This window comes from Triticum dicoccoides, chromosome 6A (assembly GCF_002162155.2).
Source record: "Triticum dicoccoides isolate Atlit2015 ecotype Zavitan chromosome 6A, WEW_v2.0, whole genome shotgun sequence".
Classification (NCBI taxonomy): Eukaryota; Viridiplantae; Streptophyta; class Magnoliopsida; order Poales; family Poaceae; genus Triticum; species Triticum dicoccoides.
In genome coordinates, this window is record NC_041390.1 from 148254160 (window position 1) to 148272513 (window position 18354).

The 18354-nt window shown below is 44.5% G+C and overlaps 2 protein-coding genes across 2 annotated transcripts; one reads left to right on the forward strand and one right to left on the reverse strand.

Moving 5' to 3' along the window:
• Positions 1 to 5113: 5113 nt before the first annotated feature.
• LOC119318931 (putative clathrin assembly protein At5g57200) lies at positions 5114 to 9073 on the forward strand. The gene is made up of 15 exons (XM_037593480.1): positions 5114 to 5215; positions 5340 to 5409; positions 5976 to 6073; positions 6210 to 6348; positions 6512 to 6639; positions 6731 to 6823; positions 6899 to 6949; positions 7051 to 7116; positions 7215 to 7280; positions 7360 to 7440; positions 7570 to 7641; positions 7734 to 7907; positions 8001 to 8079; positions 8265 to 8380; positions 8510 to 9073. Exons 1-15 carry the CDS (start codon positions 5135 to 5137, stop codon positions 8954 to 8956), a joined length of 1761 nt encoding a protein of 586 aa, XP_037449377.1. The 5' UTR covers positions 5114 to 5134; the 3' UTR covers positions 8957 to 9073.
• A 297-nt stretch (positions 9074 to 9370) lies between these two features.
• Positions 9371 to 16019, reverse strand: LOC119316334 (glycosyltransferase BC10-like). The gene is made up of 11 exons (XM_037590647.1): positions 15829 to 16019; positions 14661 to 15177; positions 14447 to 14545; positions 12954 to 13054; positions 12804 to 12875; positions 12298 to 12388; positions 11336 to 11416; positions 10761 to 10817; positions 10556 to 10678; positions 10437 to 10475; positions 9371 to 9903 (listed from the first exon to the last, which is right to left on the reverse strand). Exons 2-11 carry the CDS (start codon positions 15039 to 15041, stop codon positions 9775 to 9777), a joined length of 1173 nt encoding a protein of 390 aa, XP_037446544.1. The 5' UTR covers positions 15042 to 15177; positions 15829 to 16019; the 3' UTR covers positions 9371 to 9774.
• Positions 16020 to 18354: the final 2335 nt, after the last annotated feature.

An 18354-nucleotide genomic window follows, 5' to 3' on the forward strand; every position in this document is an offset into this window, starting at 1 on the left:
GTGTTCTTTTACTATTTTAACAATTGATGAATAGAGTGAAAGTTTTCTCGAAAAATGTATCTTGTGTTGGGAAACGCAGTATTTCAAAAAAAATTCCTATGATCACGCAAGATCTATCTAGGTGATGCATAGCAACGAGAGGGGAGAGTGTGTCCACGTACCCTCGTAGACCGAAAGCGGAAGCGTTTACTAACGCGGTTGATGTAGTCTAACGTCTTCGTGATCCAACCGATCCTAGCACCGAACGCACAGCATCTCCGTGTTCAGCAAACATTCAGCACGATGACGTCCCTCGAGCTCTTGATCTAGTTGAGGACGAGGGAGAGTTCCGTCAGCACGACGACGTGGCAACGGTGATGATGAAGTTACCGGCGCAGGGCTTCGCCTAAGCACTACGACGATATGACCAAGGTGGTAAACTGTGGAGGGGGCACCGCACACGGCTAAGAGATTGTCTGTTGTCCTTTGGGGTGCCTCCCTGCCCCCGTATATAAAGGAGGGAGGAGGAGGCCGGCGGCCAGGGAGGAGGCGCGCCAGGGGGGAGTCCTACTAGGACTCCAAACCTAGTAGGAATCGCCCCCCCCCCCCTTTCCTAATCCAAGAGGGGGAAGGAGGGAAGGAGAGGGAGAGGGGAAGGAAGGGGGGCGGCCGCGCCCCCTCCCCCTAGTCTAATTCGGGCTGCCCTTGGGGGGGCACCTTGTGGCCTTCCCTCTCCTTCTTCCTTATGGCCCATTAAGGCCAATAACTTCCCCGGGGGGTTCCGGTAACCCCTCGGTTCCCCGATAAATATCTGAAACGTCCCGAAACCATTCGGGTGTCCGAATACCTTCGCCCAATATATCAATCTTTACCTCTCTACCATTTCGACACTCCTCGTTATGTCTGTGATCTCATCCGGGACTCCGAACAATCTTCGGTCATCAAATCACATAACTCATAATATAAATCGTCATCGAACGTTAAGCGTGCGGACCGTACGAGTTCGAGAACTATGTAGACATGACCGAGACACATCTCCGGTCAATAACCAATAGCGGAACTTGGACGCTCATATTGGCTCCTACATATTCTACGAAGATCTTTTATCAGTCAAACCGCATAACAACATACGTTGCTCCCTTTATCATCGGTATGTTACTTGCCTGAGATTCGATCGTCGGTATCATCATACCTACTTCAATATCGTTACCGGCGAGTCTCTTTAGTCATTCCGTAATGCATCATCCCATAACCAACTCATTGGTCACACTGCTTGCAAGACTTATAGTGATGTGCATTACCGAGAGGGCCCAAAGATACCTCTCCGATACTCGGAGTGACAAATCCTAATCTCGATCTATGCCAACTCAACAAACACCATCGGAGACACCTGTAGAGCATTTTTATAATCACCCAGTTACGTCGTGACGTTAGATAGCACACAAAGTGTTCCTTCGGTATTCGGGAGTTGCATAATCTCATAGTCAGAGGAAGATGTATAAGTCATGAAGAAAGCAATAGCAATAAAACTAAACGATCATTATGCTAAGCTAACGGATGGGTCTTGTCCATCACATCATTCTAACGATGTGATCACGTTCATCAAATGACAACACATTTCTATGGTCAGGAAACTTAACCATCTTTGATTAACGAGCTAGCCAAGTAGAGGCATACTAGGGACATTCTGTTTGTCTATGTATTCACACATGTACTAAGTTTCTGGTTAATACAATTCTAGCATGAATAATAAACATTTATCATGATATAAGGAAATATAAATAACAACTTTATTATTGCCTCTAGGGCATATTTCCTTCATCTTGGGCACATAAAAAGTAGTTTTAGGGCATCTCCAACATTGGTCCGTAAACCGGACACCGCATCCGTCCGCGAACAGGGAGGGATCAATCCGTGGACATGGGGACATGGATGCGGGAGCCGGCCATCCAAAACTACACTAGTATAAAAAGGATCATTTGTCCCGGTTCTAGAGGGCCTTTAGTCCCGGTTCTGGAACCGGGACTAAAGGGTCGTTACTAAAGCCTCCCCCCTTTAGTCCCGGTGTAAGAACCGGGACTAAAGGCCGTCCACGTGGCCGCTGTCTGGAGCTCCAACTTTAGTCCCGTTTACGAAAAAAATTGATTTTTTAATTGATTTTTTAATTTTTAATGTTTTTAATTTTTCAAATTTCTGAATTATTTTCCAATTTAATCTGTAATCACCCCTCATCATTGCTCAATTAAACCTCTAATCTCTAATCACCCCTCATCATTCTAAATCATCTAACTTCCCGGCCGATCACAACCGGGACTAAAGGTATTTTTACTAAAAAAATTGAAATTTTTTTAATTGTTTTGAATTTTTTTATTTTCAAATTTCTGAATTATTTTTCAATTTAATCTATAATCACCCCTCATCACTACTCAATTTAACCTCTAATCTCTGATCACCCATCATCACTGCTCAATTTAACCTCTAATCTCTAATCACCCCTCATCACTGCTCAATTTAACCTCTAATCTCTAATCACCCCTCATCATTCTAAATCATCTAACTTTCCGGTAGGTCACCCATCCTCTCACTACTCCAGTCTGAGCACGCTTAACTTTCGGGTTCTATTCCCCCTCGTTTCCAAGTCTGCACTTGTTGTTTTCCTGACAATAGTAACACTACTATTTTTTGAATAAGTAGTTTGACCATATTTGACCAAAATTCTAAAAAATGTAATAATTATTTAGTAACACTAATAATCTTGAATAATTATTTAGTAACACTAATACTTCTTGAATAAGTAGTTTGACCTGATTTAACCAAAATTCAAAAAAATACTGAAATTCGAGCATAACTTTTTTCCTTTTAGAATTTGAGCATAAATTTTTGTGCTGAACATTTTGATATATTATACGTTTTTTTCGACATCGTATGCAAAAGTTATAGCCGTTTTACTTTTTATGACACTTTTTTGCAAAACATGTCCAAATTTAAGTTTTTTAATTTTCCTAACTAGTAGATGTAGTAATATAACTACATCTCGAAGGATTTTATTTTTTGAAGTTTTTATCATTTTCTTTTGCTTTTTTACAAAACTGAAAAGGCGATCCATGGGGGGTGTAGAGTTAGAAAATGGGACCTTTAGTTCCGGTTTGAGGCACGAACCGGGACTAAAGGGCATTGCACCCTTTAGTCCCGGTTTGTGTCTCAAACCGGGACTAAAGGTCTAATCTTTAGTCCCGGTTTGATATACGAACCGGGACTAAAGGGCATCGCACCCTTTAGTCCCGGTTCGTGTCTCAAACCGGGACTAAAGGGCTCATTTGAACCGGGACTAATGCCTTTAGCCGCACGAACCGGGACCAATGCTCACATTAGTCCCGGTTCGTGACTGAACCGGGACTAATGGGCTTATCTGGCCCGAACGAAAGCCCTGTTTTCTACTAGTGCTAGGCCGGACGGATTACATGCAAACCAGATGATTTCCATACAAGCCGGACAAAACCATTTACATTTCGGACATATTTCAAATAAACTACACCGGACTAGGCTAAATCTAGTCTAATGCCGGCCATGACGGATCTCCATTCCCACGACATGTATTCCCTATGCTAGGCAGCCCGCTCATCAAACTGTTGTGAGCCCCGAAGGGATATGCTTCAGCAGGAGGAGAAGAATAGCCTCCCTCCGCCACCGTGAAGCACGGATCAGGGTAGGTTTTGGGGCAGGGGAAGACGGTCGTCGTGGCCTACAAACCCCTCACCAGGCAAGTCACCGGTTTTGCAACCCGGGAGGCGGTAGCAGTGGCCTTCGTGGTACCCAAGCGACGGCAGCAGCCTCCCATGTTCTACTTTTCCTTATTATCGGCAACAGATGCGGGCATGCCTCCTTCGTCGTTGTGGCGCAGGGGCGCGACCGACGCGTTGTTGGCGAAGTCGTCGTCCATGCCCTAGGCAAATCACTCCGCCGTTGTGTCAAAGTCCGCTAACATGGCTTCTTTCTCCGCCCGTCGGATGTGTTGCCGCCATCGCTCACGCAGGATTTATCGGGAGACGGCATTGGTCAGCATGGACGGTCGAGAACGACCTGGCGATGGCAGTGGCACCTACTTCGGAGGGCTTACTGACAAGCCAACGTGTAACCAGCTGGCACGCCGGGCAACCCAGCTAGCTCCAATGTTAGTGATCTCCTTCTGCTCGAGCGAGAGGTTGTCCCAGAGGGATGTGGAGCTCGATGAGGCCATGGCGGATGTGGTGCAAGGAGAAGACTGATGTCGGGGTGTTGTGTGGTTTGTCCGGCGCGTGGTCACGCTTAAATAGTGGGTGGATGTGAGGCGTCAACCAGAGAGTTGTTTAATGTTGGTCGGCAGAGGGACGGACGTGTGGCGCTCGGAATGCCAGAGTGTGTTCCTTGGCACAAGCGCTGGTTTAATGAAGGTAGGCGGGCAGACGGGTGCCTTTTTAATGCGGAGAGAAAGCGTGTGCAGCGTGCATGCAGCAAGCGACGCTCTCGTCCAACGAGACGCTTCAATGCTGGCGCCAGTGAGAGGTCACGTTCGCTTTAGACTGGCTTTAGTGCGGAGCGTAAACTCTGGAGGAAAAGAGCGCAGGTGAGGGAGAGGATTTTGGATAGGCCAGGTTTGTTAGAAGCGGGCGTGGCAGCGGTTCTGACTCCCGCGATCACCTGTTTGATTCTGGTTCATGAAAAAAAAAGACGTTCGAACCGGCTCATGAATGGATATAGAGCCCACGTTGGATGGCAAAACGCGTCCGAACCGTATGGTCCGGACGGTTACGGGCGCTTCCTCGTCTTCTTCTTGGTCCTCCCGTGCGTTTCTAGACAGAGCTCCGCGGTAATCGGTCACATACGATCACGACGTCACCACCCATGATTCTTTCTCTCTCATCGTGCTCAAATTATTCGTTTCCGCTTAGGCGTAGGGGCGAACGGACGGCAGCTGGATCGCTCGCACCGGCACCGATGGAGCTAGCAGCTTGCTTTGCCAAAATTAGCGCGAGGGGTCAACGAGAGCCAGCCCGGGAGGGGGGCCATTCCCCCACCCCCACCCCCACCCCCACCCGCCGGTTGGGCAGAGGGAGGCAGCGAGCGAGCGAGGGAGGGAACCACGGCGCGGGGGTGATCGTGGGGTGGGGGGAGCCTGATGGGGTCGTGGCGCAAGGCCTACGGCGCCCTCAAGGACTCCACCAGGGTCGGCCTCGCCAAGGTCCACAGCGACTTCAAGGTCAGCCACCAACCAACGCATGGATGGGTCACTCCTTGTGTGCGATTAATTTCTCTTTTCGATGTGCATTTCCTACCATAATCGATGTGTGATTCACAAGGCTGGCTTTGCTTGGGTTTGTCAGGATTTGGATATTGCCATTGTCAAGGCGACCAACCACGTAGAATGCCCTCCCAAGGAGCGCCACGTCAGAAGTGAGCAATCGATCCGCTCTTTCATCGCCTAGAAAATTTAGGACGGTTTCTCTCGATAATTCAACCCGGAGCCCTCACATGTGAACAGTACCTTGATTTAAAATAGAAAAAAAGTTCAAACAATTCTAAAAAAAATTGTGGTGCAAGATGCTCCTGTGCGTGAATTCCGTGCAAAATTTTGTGAAGTTTGGACATTCGAGAAGCTCGTGGCAAAAAAGATAAAATCAGGCATGAACAATGCGATTTCCAAAAATTTCTCAACCATCTGAAATTTGCCCTTTTTCACGAGCTCCACAAATGTCCAAACTTCACAAAATTTTACACGGAGTTAACGCACAGGATCATCTTGCACCACAAAAAAATTGATTTTTTTTTAATTTTTAAATCATGGTACTGTTCATGCCTGGGCTCATCTGAGCCCGGGCATCAAATCGCCGCTCTCCGGTTTCTCTTCCTTTTTTGCCAGGCTCATCAGGTTCATCTTGTAAGCTTGTCATTTTGTCTCGCATTGTTGCAAAAATATTCTTGGCATCTTGTAAGTGCCATTTCGTCTCGCATTGTTGCAGAAATATTCTTGGCAACCTCGATGACCCGCCCTCGCGCCGATGTCGCCTACTGCATATACGCCTTGTCCAGAAGGCTGTCCAAGACAAAGAATTGGACAGTGCGTGTCCTTCCTCGTGGCCTCCTATCAATTTCCTCATCTTCCATTCTCATGGTCTAGGTTAGAAAGTAAACCATGTTTCGAGCCTTCTTTTCAGCACATTAACTACTGCATTGTTCATGCCATCTTATTGTAGGTTGCCTTGAAGACGTTGATAGTGATACACAGGCTTCTGCGAGAAGGCGATCCTACTTTCAAGGAAGAGTTCCTGGCCCACTCACACAAAAGAAACCTTTTGCACATGGCGAATTTCAAGGATGGCTCGAGCCCATTAGGTTGGTCCCTTGCAATGCCTCCTTTTCCTCCCAGGAACAGGGAAAAAGATGTGAAACATCCTTGCATCAATGAGGCAAGATACCCCAAGGCAATGGCATTTCCCGATTCATAATCGGTAGAAATGGCACCTCAAATGATTCACCTTGTTCTTGATCTTGGCAGCTTGGGATTGCTCCGCGTGGGTTCGCACCTACGCGCTCTTCCTGGAGGAGCGGCTCGAGTGCTTTAGGAATCTAAAATACGACATCGAAACCGAGCGTCTGATGAGATCTCCCCAGCATTCTGCCAAGGTAGGGACTATGTCTTTTCAGCAATCGTGGCGGCGAAGTTTTGTTTGTTTGCCTTGTGCGGATGGGAAGGTTGTGATCCTGAGAAATGCAGGCACATAGTAGAACCAGGACGATGCCTTGGCTTGATCTTATGGAGCATTTGCCTTCATTGCAGCAGCTGCTCTTCAGGCTTATGGGCTGTCAGGTCAGATCACTGCCTTGTTACGCTACTGGCTCTAAGAACTGTTTACTAGCTGAATTCATGTTTTCACCTTTGCAGCCTGAAGGTTTAGCATGCTCAAACTACCTCATTCAATATGCATTAGCCTTGGTAAACCACAAGCCTTTTTTTTACTACAAAGGTTGTCGTTTGCATTTTGCGAGGTAATATTTGTTCTAGGAAATCTTATGGCCGTGTGTTGCATGCGACAGGCTTTGGAGGAGAGCTTTAAAACATATTGCGCAATCAATGATAGAATCATCAACCTTGTTGATACGGTAAAGTGATTTTTCATGACATTGTCATACATGACTTATATTTGTTAATACCTCTAAAGTATAACCACAGATTTCCGGATCTCATTGGTATGATCCAGTTCTTCGAGAGGCCGAGGTATGATGCTATCAAGGCTATTGCAATCTATAAAAGAGCTAGCATGCAGGTCTGTCATCTTATTTATGCCAAATTTGTACTCTGTTATGGCTTTGAATTCTAGCTTAGAATTTTTGTCTAATCCGCAGGCAGAAAACCTTGCTGATTTTTACGAATTCTGCAAGGATCTTGAGCTTGACACGACATTCCAGTTTCTTACTCTCAGACAGGTCGGTTCCTCATCATCCTTCTGTACATCTCTTCACCTTGGTCTTGAACAATGGAAGGGTGAATGACTAACTTCTTCATCTCATGATCATGGTGTTCTAATGTGCTTTTCATCGCGCGATGTTCTACAGCCACCCCCATCATTTCTTGCAGCCATGGAGGAGTACATCAGAGAAGTGCCACGTCCCACAATCAGGAGACTGGTGAGTGCAGACCTGTTCTACAAGTAAGTGCAAGTGCCACAGCAGTTCTTTTGTAACACTCTGTTTGGTAACTCTTCCTGTTGCCAAAACAGGACAGTGAGGAGAGGAAGCTACTAACCTACAGCCAGGAAGCTCCAAAAGAACCTAAAAAGCCGGTGGAAGGGGAGCAAGAAGAGCCTGCACAGCCTGAACAAGAACCAGAGCCTGAGCCTGAGCCTGAGCCTGAACAACAACTGCCCGCAATGGAAACCACTGGAGATTTACTCGTATTCTTCTCCATAAGCTATTTTTCTGGTCCATTTCGGTTCATCTCCTCTGAATCTCACTACTGTCCTTTCCTGCTTGCATGCTTCATGCAGAACCTGGATGAGGAGGTGAATCCCTTTGTCGTGGATCTTGATGAACACAACGCGCTTGCACTCGCTATTGTGGCACCAGGTACAGAAGGAGATCGCCATATATACCTCTCCTGTCAAGCTCTCTCAAATAGCATCATACAGTAATATACAAGCATGGTTGCCGAAACATTGAGCTCTAATGTCTAATTAACTTACCTGCATTGTTGCTCCCAAATGTTCTTCGAGAAAGTGTCATCGGATGTTTTTTTTGGTCTCTGCTTGTAGGAGATGGAAGCAAAGCATCTTGTCAAGATTTGTTTTCTGGCAGCACATCTGGGTGGGAGCTGGCCCTCGTCACTGCTCCAAGCCGCTACACCAGCCAACCAATTGAGACCAAATTGGTCAGCATAGTACCGTTGCTAATTAGCTAGTTCCTGTTAGCCCAATTAATAGTCAGAACTCAGAAGACATTGCCCATGGCTGTAAAATTCAAACTGATGACACTTGCACATTTTCCATCTGATTAACAGGCTGGGGGCTTTGACATAATGCTACTCGACAGCCTCTACGAAGACGGGGCGAGGAGGCAGCAGATCGCCAGCGTGGCCTACAACGGCAGCCTTGGACAAGCCAACAATCCCTTCGAAATGAACGACCCTTTCGCCATGTCCAACAGCTTTGCGCCCCCTTCCAACATCCGGCTGGCAATGGTGACCCAGCAGCAGCAATACTTCCAGGCTCAACAACATCAGCAGCAATACTACTACCAGCCTCAGCTCCAATACTACCAGCCCCAGCTGCAGCAGCAGCATCAGCAGCAGTATTTCCAGGCTCAGCAGCATCAGCACCAGTATTTCCAGCAGCAGCCCCAGTATTGTGTGCATCCGGCCGGAACTTACAATCCGTTTGGTGACCCTTTCACTGACCTTGTAACTCTGGCTGCTCCTTCAAAACAAGGCGATTTAAGTTTGCTCTGAATTGCCCGGCCCTGTTTCTGATCTCAGTCAATATAGATGGGTACTCCCATTCTCAGTAGAGCAACCAGCACAAATTGAATTCTTCTGTTGAGTTAAGATGATGTACAGTTGTACACTGCTGACCTTTGCAATATCCACATTTGGAGCAAACATGACAAGTACAACTGCATTTTTTATACTAAAAACTACTCCCTCTGTCCCATAATGTAAGACGTTTTTTGATACTAGTGTAGTGTCAAAAAAACGTCTTACATTATGGGATGGAGGGAGTACTTTGAATACTGAAAAAAAATGCTACAGGTAAGAAATTGCACAAATGACATACTAACTCGCCATAAGCCTAAACTACTGCGTATGTGTATCTGGAAAACAAAGAGATTAGAAATATAAACATGTCGGCAAAACTGAGCAAGCTAGACTATAAGGCTGCTCTCATTTCATAATCTGTGTCCAAAAAGGATGGGTATAGTAACAGCTGAACTGGACAAAACTCCTGTTTCTCAAGAGATGGGAGCTAGGAAACTAGGAAAGCGAAAGTTAGAAATACAGGAATGAGAAAAAAAGATGAAATGGACAGCTAACAGAAACATGCACAAGGCACAGTGGATTACAATGAGGGCAGTGTCCATATACTAAATAGATATAACATCAGCCCTACCTAGGGTCCCAGAATGACAGTGTGTCGTTATAGTTGCTACAGCAACGACATGTCTCTGGCCCTGGATCTCTGTTAAGAAGCTAAGTATCAATTGCAAAATTTACATAAAAGAAAAAATCCTAGGGGAATCCTAGGCCAATGGCAAAGAATCGTGTAGAATTCAAGCAGATGTGTAACTGGGAAATAGCTTCAGTAGATTGTTGACAGCATCTGGGTAAAATTTTCTTGCAAAAAGGAAGCACGGTCTCTTTCTTCCGTTCAATATACATGGGGTCGATGTCACAGTTCTCTGCAATATAGATAAAGAAATATGTAAAATCATTCACATCAATGCTACAACACGACTATTTGCATCTAGAAATTTCGCTGAACTATTGGAATGGAATTCTTCAGAATGACTGTTGATGACACGAACACAATATCTTGATGTCCATTGGATAGCGGTCTGGTAATAGGATTAGTGAGGCATAAGGGAAACGTGTAATCTTATTACCAACTGGTTGTGCTAGTCTTTTATACTCTTGTATGACTTGTGTGCATGCTGAAACTATGCAACAATAGATGGCTGCTTGCATCAACCGATGCAGAGGCCAGGGGTTTCCCCTCCTTTTCGGAAAAAATACATCCATAAATAGTAATCACATGCAAGGTATGTTTTAGTTAGATTCCTAGTACATGAATGCAAAAATTCAAAACGAAAAACATCTTCAGGCATTCAAAGGCAAGTACTAGATCACAACAATCAACTAATTATCACCAAGTCCTAGTAACAGAAAAATCATATATTGTGATTGGGCGATAAGTAGGAATAGTTATGCTTACAGACTCATCACTTGCAATGTGCACAATCTCATTGAAATACTGCAGAACATTTAAGTAGTTGAGTCAGTGTATAACATACAGATCATGTTAATTGGCAAAATTAAGATAAAAGCATATACCGTTATGTTTCTTAAGAGTTCATAGGTAATATCAGCAGCTCTATAGGACCTCGGATGCCATTTCCCCTCAGACCAGTCAACATGTGTCACTGAATAATTAGAGATCCCACCAGGATCTACTATCTGAACATTAATGTGGAAGTAAATAAAAAAAGCAAATGGAGAACAGAAAGCTAGATATCTGTTCAAAAGATTTATTACTAACTTTGAACAAGGTTGGCAAATAGTGCTCATCAGCGATACAGTTCCGTCCCACTGTTGGCTGCAAAACACAAAGCAAAAACATTGCTTATCTAAAACCAACTTCCAAAGAACAGTCGCAAGGTGAAACACAAAGCATAGGTTCTGAAAACAGCATGAGAACAATCATGGCACCATGTGATGTGGCTATTTGAGCCTGATTTTATAGCCTGAAATAGAAGGCACCTGTCAGCATGTGATGTGGCTATTTGAGCCTGATTTTATACAGTGCCACACTGCTGAAATAGGAGACACCTGTCTGAAGGTCTGTGAGCATTCGTTTAAAACACTATCCCCCATGATTCCATGTGGTTTTTTCTATGAAGCAATCGAAATAAGGCACTGCGGCAGAAGCCTTCTCCCAATTTCAGATCATTTTCAGTTATACATCTTGAGGTTTAGACCTAAACTAACACCTTAGCATTATTATCAAATGTTATTCTACAAAACCTACTTATTTTCTCGTAGAAAAGGAGCTAGCAGTTATCACTGTATGCATGCAACAAGCAATGACATAACTGGCATCAGAGTGAAACGTACCTTGCAATATAGCTTGAATTTACGGTAGTAGAGGTTGTCTGCCATTATCAGTATAGCATGCCTTCTTGTTATAGCAAACCACTACAGGAAGCACAAAATTATTCAGCAAAGCATGAAGAAATCCAAGTGATTACATATCTGCGATAGGGAGGATAAGGTGCAGTCTGTGCCTTTATCTCCAAATCACCTTGATACACAAGTTAGGATAGTATCAATCTGTTTAGTTTTTTTTTAAGTTTGTTAGTGCTTAACTTCTCCTTCAGATTCGGCTTAAGCTTTTTCTTTCCCAATTCCTCTATATAAAGAAAGGCTGGCTATGTGATCCTGATCGAGCTATCAGTAAACTTATTAAGAGATTAGTATCCAAGACCTAAGTTACCGCTGTACCTACCGGCATGCCATTGCGGCACCTGTGAAGGCGAAGGTTGTACCCCCTCAACTCAAAACCCATCAGGTCACCACAACTAAATCTAGCACATGAGACCAACTTTCTCTGCAAGTCCAATAATACCCTCAGCTATAAAACCATTAAGTGTTACAATCCCTTACCTCTCAACTGGTCAAAACAACCCCCTCTCCCTAAAACATTATAGTTTCGGTTGATGTGACACTACATGTTTCTATGACAGTGATGTGGGCATTGAGACAAACGCCCCCATCATCATTTTCTATTTACTTAGGATTCCACTCTATATAGAGTCGCCTGTTGGGATGCCAGATAAGCCAAGACAACTGATGTGGCTGCTAACATGTCGAGACCCACTCATGAATCTAGCCTAGGGGAAACGACCGAAAGGTGGACAGTTTCAATAGTTGGAGGCTAAGAAAGGAATGGCTGGAGGTGTTTTCTGGACTTCTGGAAGAGTTGATGGTGTAAAATGGACTTGTTCCTTTGTGATACCATATGCATGTTGTGGTACATTTTATAAAACACGGTAGTAGTAGTAAAGCAAAACATGTACCTGCGCACCCTTCCTGAAGTCCCTGTGCTCTATTTCAGGAAACATTTCTATAGAATACCTTCCACTTCCATGAGGACCAGGATCCAGGAAACTGATAGTATGGACAAACAATCAATAGAAGGCTAAAGACATGCATATTTTACTCTGCCATACAAAGTGGGCAGCAAACATATCTCCTTGCTATATTCTTTCGAAAAGGAAGATACAGGTAATGTATTCTAAACTATCCTTTCGATGACGTATGTGCTGTGTTCATTCCTTTGATATAAGAAATACAAGTGATAGTGAGATAAAACGTGCACACTGGAGCATCTGCCATATTCACAACTGTTTCCATGTAAATAGGATGATAAGCGAAATTAGACGAGCGGAGTATAGGTATTGTCATCAATACATGAGTTGATATCTTCTAAATAGCACTATGTGTTCTTGGCGCTACGCTACATTTCTGTCTTTTGCGTTTTCTCTTCTTACAGGTATCCAAATATTAGTTAAATTGCTCTTACCTGTCAATGAAGCTAACATTTGTTCCCATCAGATAATTATAGATGTAATCAAATGTATGTAGTGGAATACAGCTGCCATGCAAAGAAAAAGGATATTAACATACTGAAGAAAATTGACTAAGGAACCCTTTTGCAAGAATTATTCAAAACCTGTCAGAAAGCAAGACGAAAAATTGATTATCAATGTCTAGCAATGCATTTCCTAACAGCCTTTTCTCTGCATCAACCATTGAAACCCTGCCCCATACTACCTGCATTATAAAAAAATTACAATGTTTAGTTTTATAAAGAAAAACATGTAGCTTATAAACTAATAATGTGATGTGTTGTATACAGAAGATAGGAATCACAAATTGCTGTGAAATTCTAGAAGTTGGGAATGGTTCTTTTGCTGCAAAGCAGTATAGTGGTCTTCTTATAAGAGAACCAACCGCGTACAAAACACAGGAAGTTGCAGCCAGACAAAATAGCTCATTTCACATGCATGACCACAAAAGACAGCAAGTTACAGCCAGGCAAAAAACTCATCTCGCATGCATGACTAATCCAGTTGCATTCACATATTCCTATGTCAACTGTAATGAGTTCTACCAATATATCATGTACTCATTTTTTCTATGCATATTGCAATTTTCTATCTCAATGCATTCTATCATCCAATCATCCCCATAACCTCACAATAACATCTGTTATATTTTGGTAGACTAGCTGAATATTCGTGCTTTGCTATGAAAAAACTATACTGATCATGTTAAACCAATGTCAATGAACCAGCCTGCCTTACATCTCAGTTGCATTCTTGTGCTCATCTGAGTTCTGCCAAAACCGGCATCATGCATGGCCTACAGCCTCACACCTTCACAGCCACACCTAGTCATGCTTCTTTACGACCCTTGTAGCTCAACTTTATTTTTCTAGGAAGTGGTTAAATTCGTTTATTAAACGAGCTTAGCAATGTTTCAGTGAGTTGGTTAGTTTTCTTTCTGTTACAAGATTTTTTCGCGATTAAAAAAAGGAGAGAAGGAAGGCGTTGATGAACCACCACAACCTCTCATTTACAGAAAAGATTTTCTAATCTTGCGGAAATTCCATAAGGCACATGAGATAGTCTCAATAGTAGAAACAAATTCCATAAGGCATACAGACGAAGTCTCAATAGTAGAAAAGCATTAATCTTTTATTATATAGAGACATAGTATGGTTTACGGTCAGATTATGAGACTTGGGCATCTTGTAATATGAGCAACATATAGTTATCTCGGCACCCATTTTTGAATGAGCAAACAAGTTATCTTGCATTAGCGTGGTTTAAATAATCACCGAATAATGCTATATAGACAATCAGTCATCATTGTACAGTACCCTTTATACATGTACTACTGCCCAAATGTAGCCTTACACCCTTGTCCATATTTCTAACTGCGGTATGATCCATATTTGTTATTGTTTTGCCAGTTTTGCATATCGATTAAGAATGTAGGAAAACACGAGCGATGACAAGATTTTCTTCTTTCTCAACAACCACATAAAGTGTTAAATTACGATGATCTTTCTTACTTATTTGAATTCCATTGCCTGATTAGACGTGTGGATTAAGATAAACGGAGAAAAGAAGCATACTAAGTAGTGGTGGAACTTCGTACCTTTTCACTGCGAATTTCTCGGCCCACAAACAAAGGACTAGAATGCACAGGCTTTTCACGAGATGCATGGATATAGATGGAATATCGTCCCTCATGGCCCTGTATACAGAAGTTCAGGCACACCATTTCTCGTTTTAGATTAAGAAAAACGTTTCTACATACAGACATAATATAAACTCTATATATTCGTCTAAAAGGAATATCAGCAGAGAACCTGCAAAAAATTCTCCCACAATTTCTCGAAGGGCAATGAACCAGGTGTCAAGAACATAAATGCAATCTTTGGCTTCTTGGAGACGGGCATAGGCATTGAAAGCAAATCCCTGATAACCACAGACGAAAAAACCTCTTGATCGGTCGGCTCCCGCCGGGTCACAGCAGGGAGCCAATCCTTGAAGGGAGTACAAACACTTGAAGCAAAGAAGTAACAGGTCGAGTAGCGCCGTGGAGGATAGACATAAGCCCCAATCAACGAAACACAAACAATTGACAGTAGCACAATTATCCACATGGGCTTCTTGGCAGTGCGGTGGCGCGGATGTGGCATGGCTGTCATGTCCTTGCTGCCCCGCTGCCACACCCGCGGTACTTTCATCTCCTTGCCATTGCAGAATCAAGAGTAATATATCCGGATTATACCCTCCGCCAACATATACTTCAGAACGCCAAAACTACGTGCCACGTACCAAACAGGGTGAGAACAAAATTATCCCCCCAATGCTGCCACCTTTCTGCAATGCAAGGTTACACAAGATTAATCCATTAACCACATTCATCTACAAGAAACAAAGCAATGGCGATCACTCAAGGGATCTGTCATGTACGAAGGGAATACGGCAAGATGCCACGCAACAACGAAATCGTCCTGAACCTTCTTACATGTTATTCTATGAGATCTACTGCTTTTTCTTACCTTTGCCACTTGTTTCGGCTGTGACAACGAAGTTTGGCATGTAGGCCCCAAATAAACATTTCGAGCTAATGGCATGTCTAGACGATTAGAACAGCAAAGGCACGAGGCGGCGATCTCCCTGTCCAAATCAAATCGCAGGGCATGGTCAAAATAGCCGCTGCTCCCAAAAGTCAACTCGCGGCCAATCCCACGATCCCCACCGAGACCCAGACCGCATTCCCAATCCGAACCCGATCGCCACCTTGACAAAACGCGCAATCCCGCGCCAAATCACGCGCGCCACGCCCAAATCACCTCGCGAAGCCCACCCGCGAACCGGAGCCCCGGCGCCCCAAACAGCACGAGCAACAGCGCCGGAACGCAGCGGCAGGCCGCGCCCGTCTCCGGGGCGCCCCGCTCCCCAATGCTAGGAGGCCGGGCGGGAGCGCGGGGCCGTGGTCGAGACGGTGGGAGGAGGAGGAGGACTTACACGCAAGGCGGAGCGGGAGGAGGGAGCGTCGTGCCCAGGACCAGGAGGCCGGGGCGCGTCTCGTCGCGGGGCGGGATCCGGGGCCCGGCGGCGGCGAGATCGGAGCTAGGGCTGGAGCTGGGCGGTGGCGGAGGTGGTGGGAGGGAGGGGAGACGAGGTGGTGGTGGTGGTGGTGGTGGTGGAAGTGGGCGAGGAAGGGGAGGACGGATTTAAAACAGAAATGGGTTAATTAATATGTGGCTCCCTCCCGGCTGTTTATTCGCTTCGGATGTTACCCTTTTCCGGCACCCACTTAAGTGTGGAAACGGGAGGAAGATAAAGTGGCCCTATACACTGCATTGATTAAGAACGTCTGCTGTTTCCTAAAATTAGCAGCATAAAATGTTAACTACCTGCGTCCTTGGTTGAATTCACAATAAATACTCCCTCCTTTTCGATTTATTAAAGCTCACTTTCAGAATCCCTTAGATGGTGAGTGGTGTATTAAATTCCGTATATTGCAAAAGTTCCTAATTACTACGATTGTTTTACTCAAAAAGTTATGTTTACTGATGCATTAATTACAATGCATGATCACTAAATGACCAGAAACTTCTACATTGATGAGTTTTCTCTTGGTCCTTGCATGCAGTGATTTAATGCAAGGGTCTTAAAATCTAGACATGTGATAATAAATAGTACAAGTGCATCACAAAATTTGAACATGTGATCATAACCCAAAATAAAATTTCTGTAGCAGGGAAGAAACTACTCATCTCTTGTTTGCAACAGCTAAACAAATCTTGGTTGGGACACTTTATCCCTTTGCGGATTGGGCCGCCATTATTAAGGTTCTTTAGCGCACGATAGGTACACCATGCATCTCCTCCAACTCTAGATAACGCTACCTTTTTCAGCCTCAAAATTATACATGCACGAAAAAGGTAGTTAAAATCATTCTGCGTGACCACGACGCTGCACTCTAGTGGCCCCGCTTCTGGATCGTCCAGTTCCAGGGGGGATCTTGCCGTGGGCGGTGGATCACACCGGGGCATCATAGGAGCCACGAGGAGCATCAAAAACCAAAAGATGGATTAGGCTGTCACAATCACACAGGACACAACAAAATGGAAAGCGTCCAACCTAACAGGTAGTGGCGTTCTAAGGAAAACAAAACACACAGGTAGGTGCAGAGAGACAATCGAGGCAATGCTGGATGAAGAAAAGCCAAACGGGGCCTACTCGCTGTCTGTTCCTCGGCTGAAAGAACTATCTGCATGTTCGATTGTGGTTCCTGCGGAAGCCCTTCACATGGGAATTTGGGATCTAGTCAAATGACAGCCTGCTGGTCCAAATAGGGAGAGATCTCCCATTATTAGGGCATATATTAAGTAGAGTAAAATGCAGTGCGTGTTGACTATATATGCAATTCTTTTTTTTCTTTTTTGTGCGGGTGACTATATATGCAATTTAACCCGCAAAAAAAAGACTATATATGCAATTTGCATATGAAACTATTGAATGAAGCAGACTTCCTCGTTCTTCACTCAGTAGCTTTTTTTTTTGGGTAAAAACTTGTACTCACAAACATCCACAAGATTAAATTTTGCTAAACACAAATCAACTGCGTTTTGTGGTCAAGGACTCAGCCAGACCACAACTCGCTCTTCTAAACAAGCAAAATTAGCCAAGTTTCAATTAAGATGGCCATCGATGAAAAAGTTTTTTGGGTCGTCGAGACAAACAAATTTGCTTTTCGGGTCATCTCTAGCCAAACAATGCGCTGCCAGAAATACCATCCGAAATGGAGATGGTCGGACAATCTGGCCGAACGTCCTCCAAAGCCAAAAATACCGTCGCCCATGTCCAGACATGTCTGATGTGGCCACTTTGTCCAGACGATCGAACCTGACTATCTAGTCCTAGCCAAGAAAAACACTATCGTCCATTCCCGACATGTGTGATGGGAGGCGCGGGATTTCACCCTCAAAATGGACTCAGATTGAAAAAACGCCCAGCATGAAAGTTCTTTGTCTTGTCGAGTCCATTTCAATCTGAGATGGTATGCAGCATGTGGGTCCCAAACACCAAAATGTTGTCTCGGGCCCATGTGTAAATCCGAGTTAGCTTGGTTTTGGGAAGATTTGGATTTTTTATGATAAGTCTAGCTGCCTCATAAATAGATGTGAGGTGTTGGTCTATTTAACAACAACACACAATCACAAACACATGTACTACCTTTTCATCTATTTTGGTGTCTCTTCCATTTTTTGCTCCCTCGTTCTTCGTGCCGGAGAGCAGTGAGTCATGGGGCTCTAGGGGCATTGAACCAACCTAGGGAAACCCATAGCCACGGCACTCCCTCACAGGTCCCTGTCGGGCGTGTGGGTTTTTAGACCTTCAAAAGTTCTCACCAACATGTCTTGCATATTGCGCTCCCGGCGATCCCCCTTCCCGCGCGCGACATTGTCTTGTGTATCGCGCTCGACGTCAGGGTACACCGTGACGTGTTTGCGTGCGAACATACTTTTGGGCGACTCTACTAGG

Excerpts from the sequence above, each read along its gene's own strand:
- LOC119316334 (XM_037590647.1), bottom strand. The coding sequence starts at position 15,041 with ATGAAAGTACCGCGGGTGTGGCAGCGGGGCAGCAAGGACATGACAGCC. Across the intron at positions 11,417-12,297 it reads ACTTCAGGAAGGGTGCGCAG|TGGTTTGCTATAACAAGAAG; the intron begins GTACATGTTTTG and ends TGCTTCCTGTAG. Across the intron at positions 10,476-10,555 it reads AACTCTTAAGAAACATAACG|TATTTCAATGAGATTGTGCA; the intron begins GTATATGCTTTT and ends AATGTTCTGCAG.
- LOC119318931 (XM_037593480.1), top strand. The coding sequence starts at position 5,135 with ATGGGGTCGTGGCGCAAGGCCTACGGCGCCCTCAAGGACTCCACCAGG. Across the intron at positions 6,074-6,209 it reads CCAAGACAAAGAATTGGACA|GTTGCCTTGAAGACGTTGAT; the intron begins GTGCGTGTCCTT and ends ATCTTATTGTAG. Across the intron at positions 7,441-7,569 it reads AGTTTCTTACTCTCAGACAG|CCACCCCCATCATTTCTTGC; the intron begins GTCGGTTCCTCA and ends GATGTTCTACAG.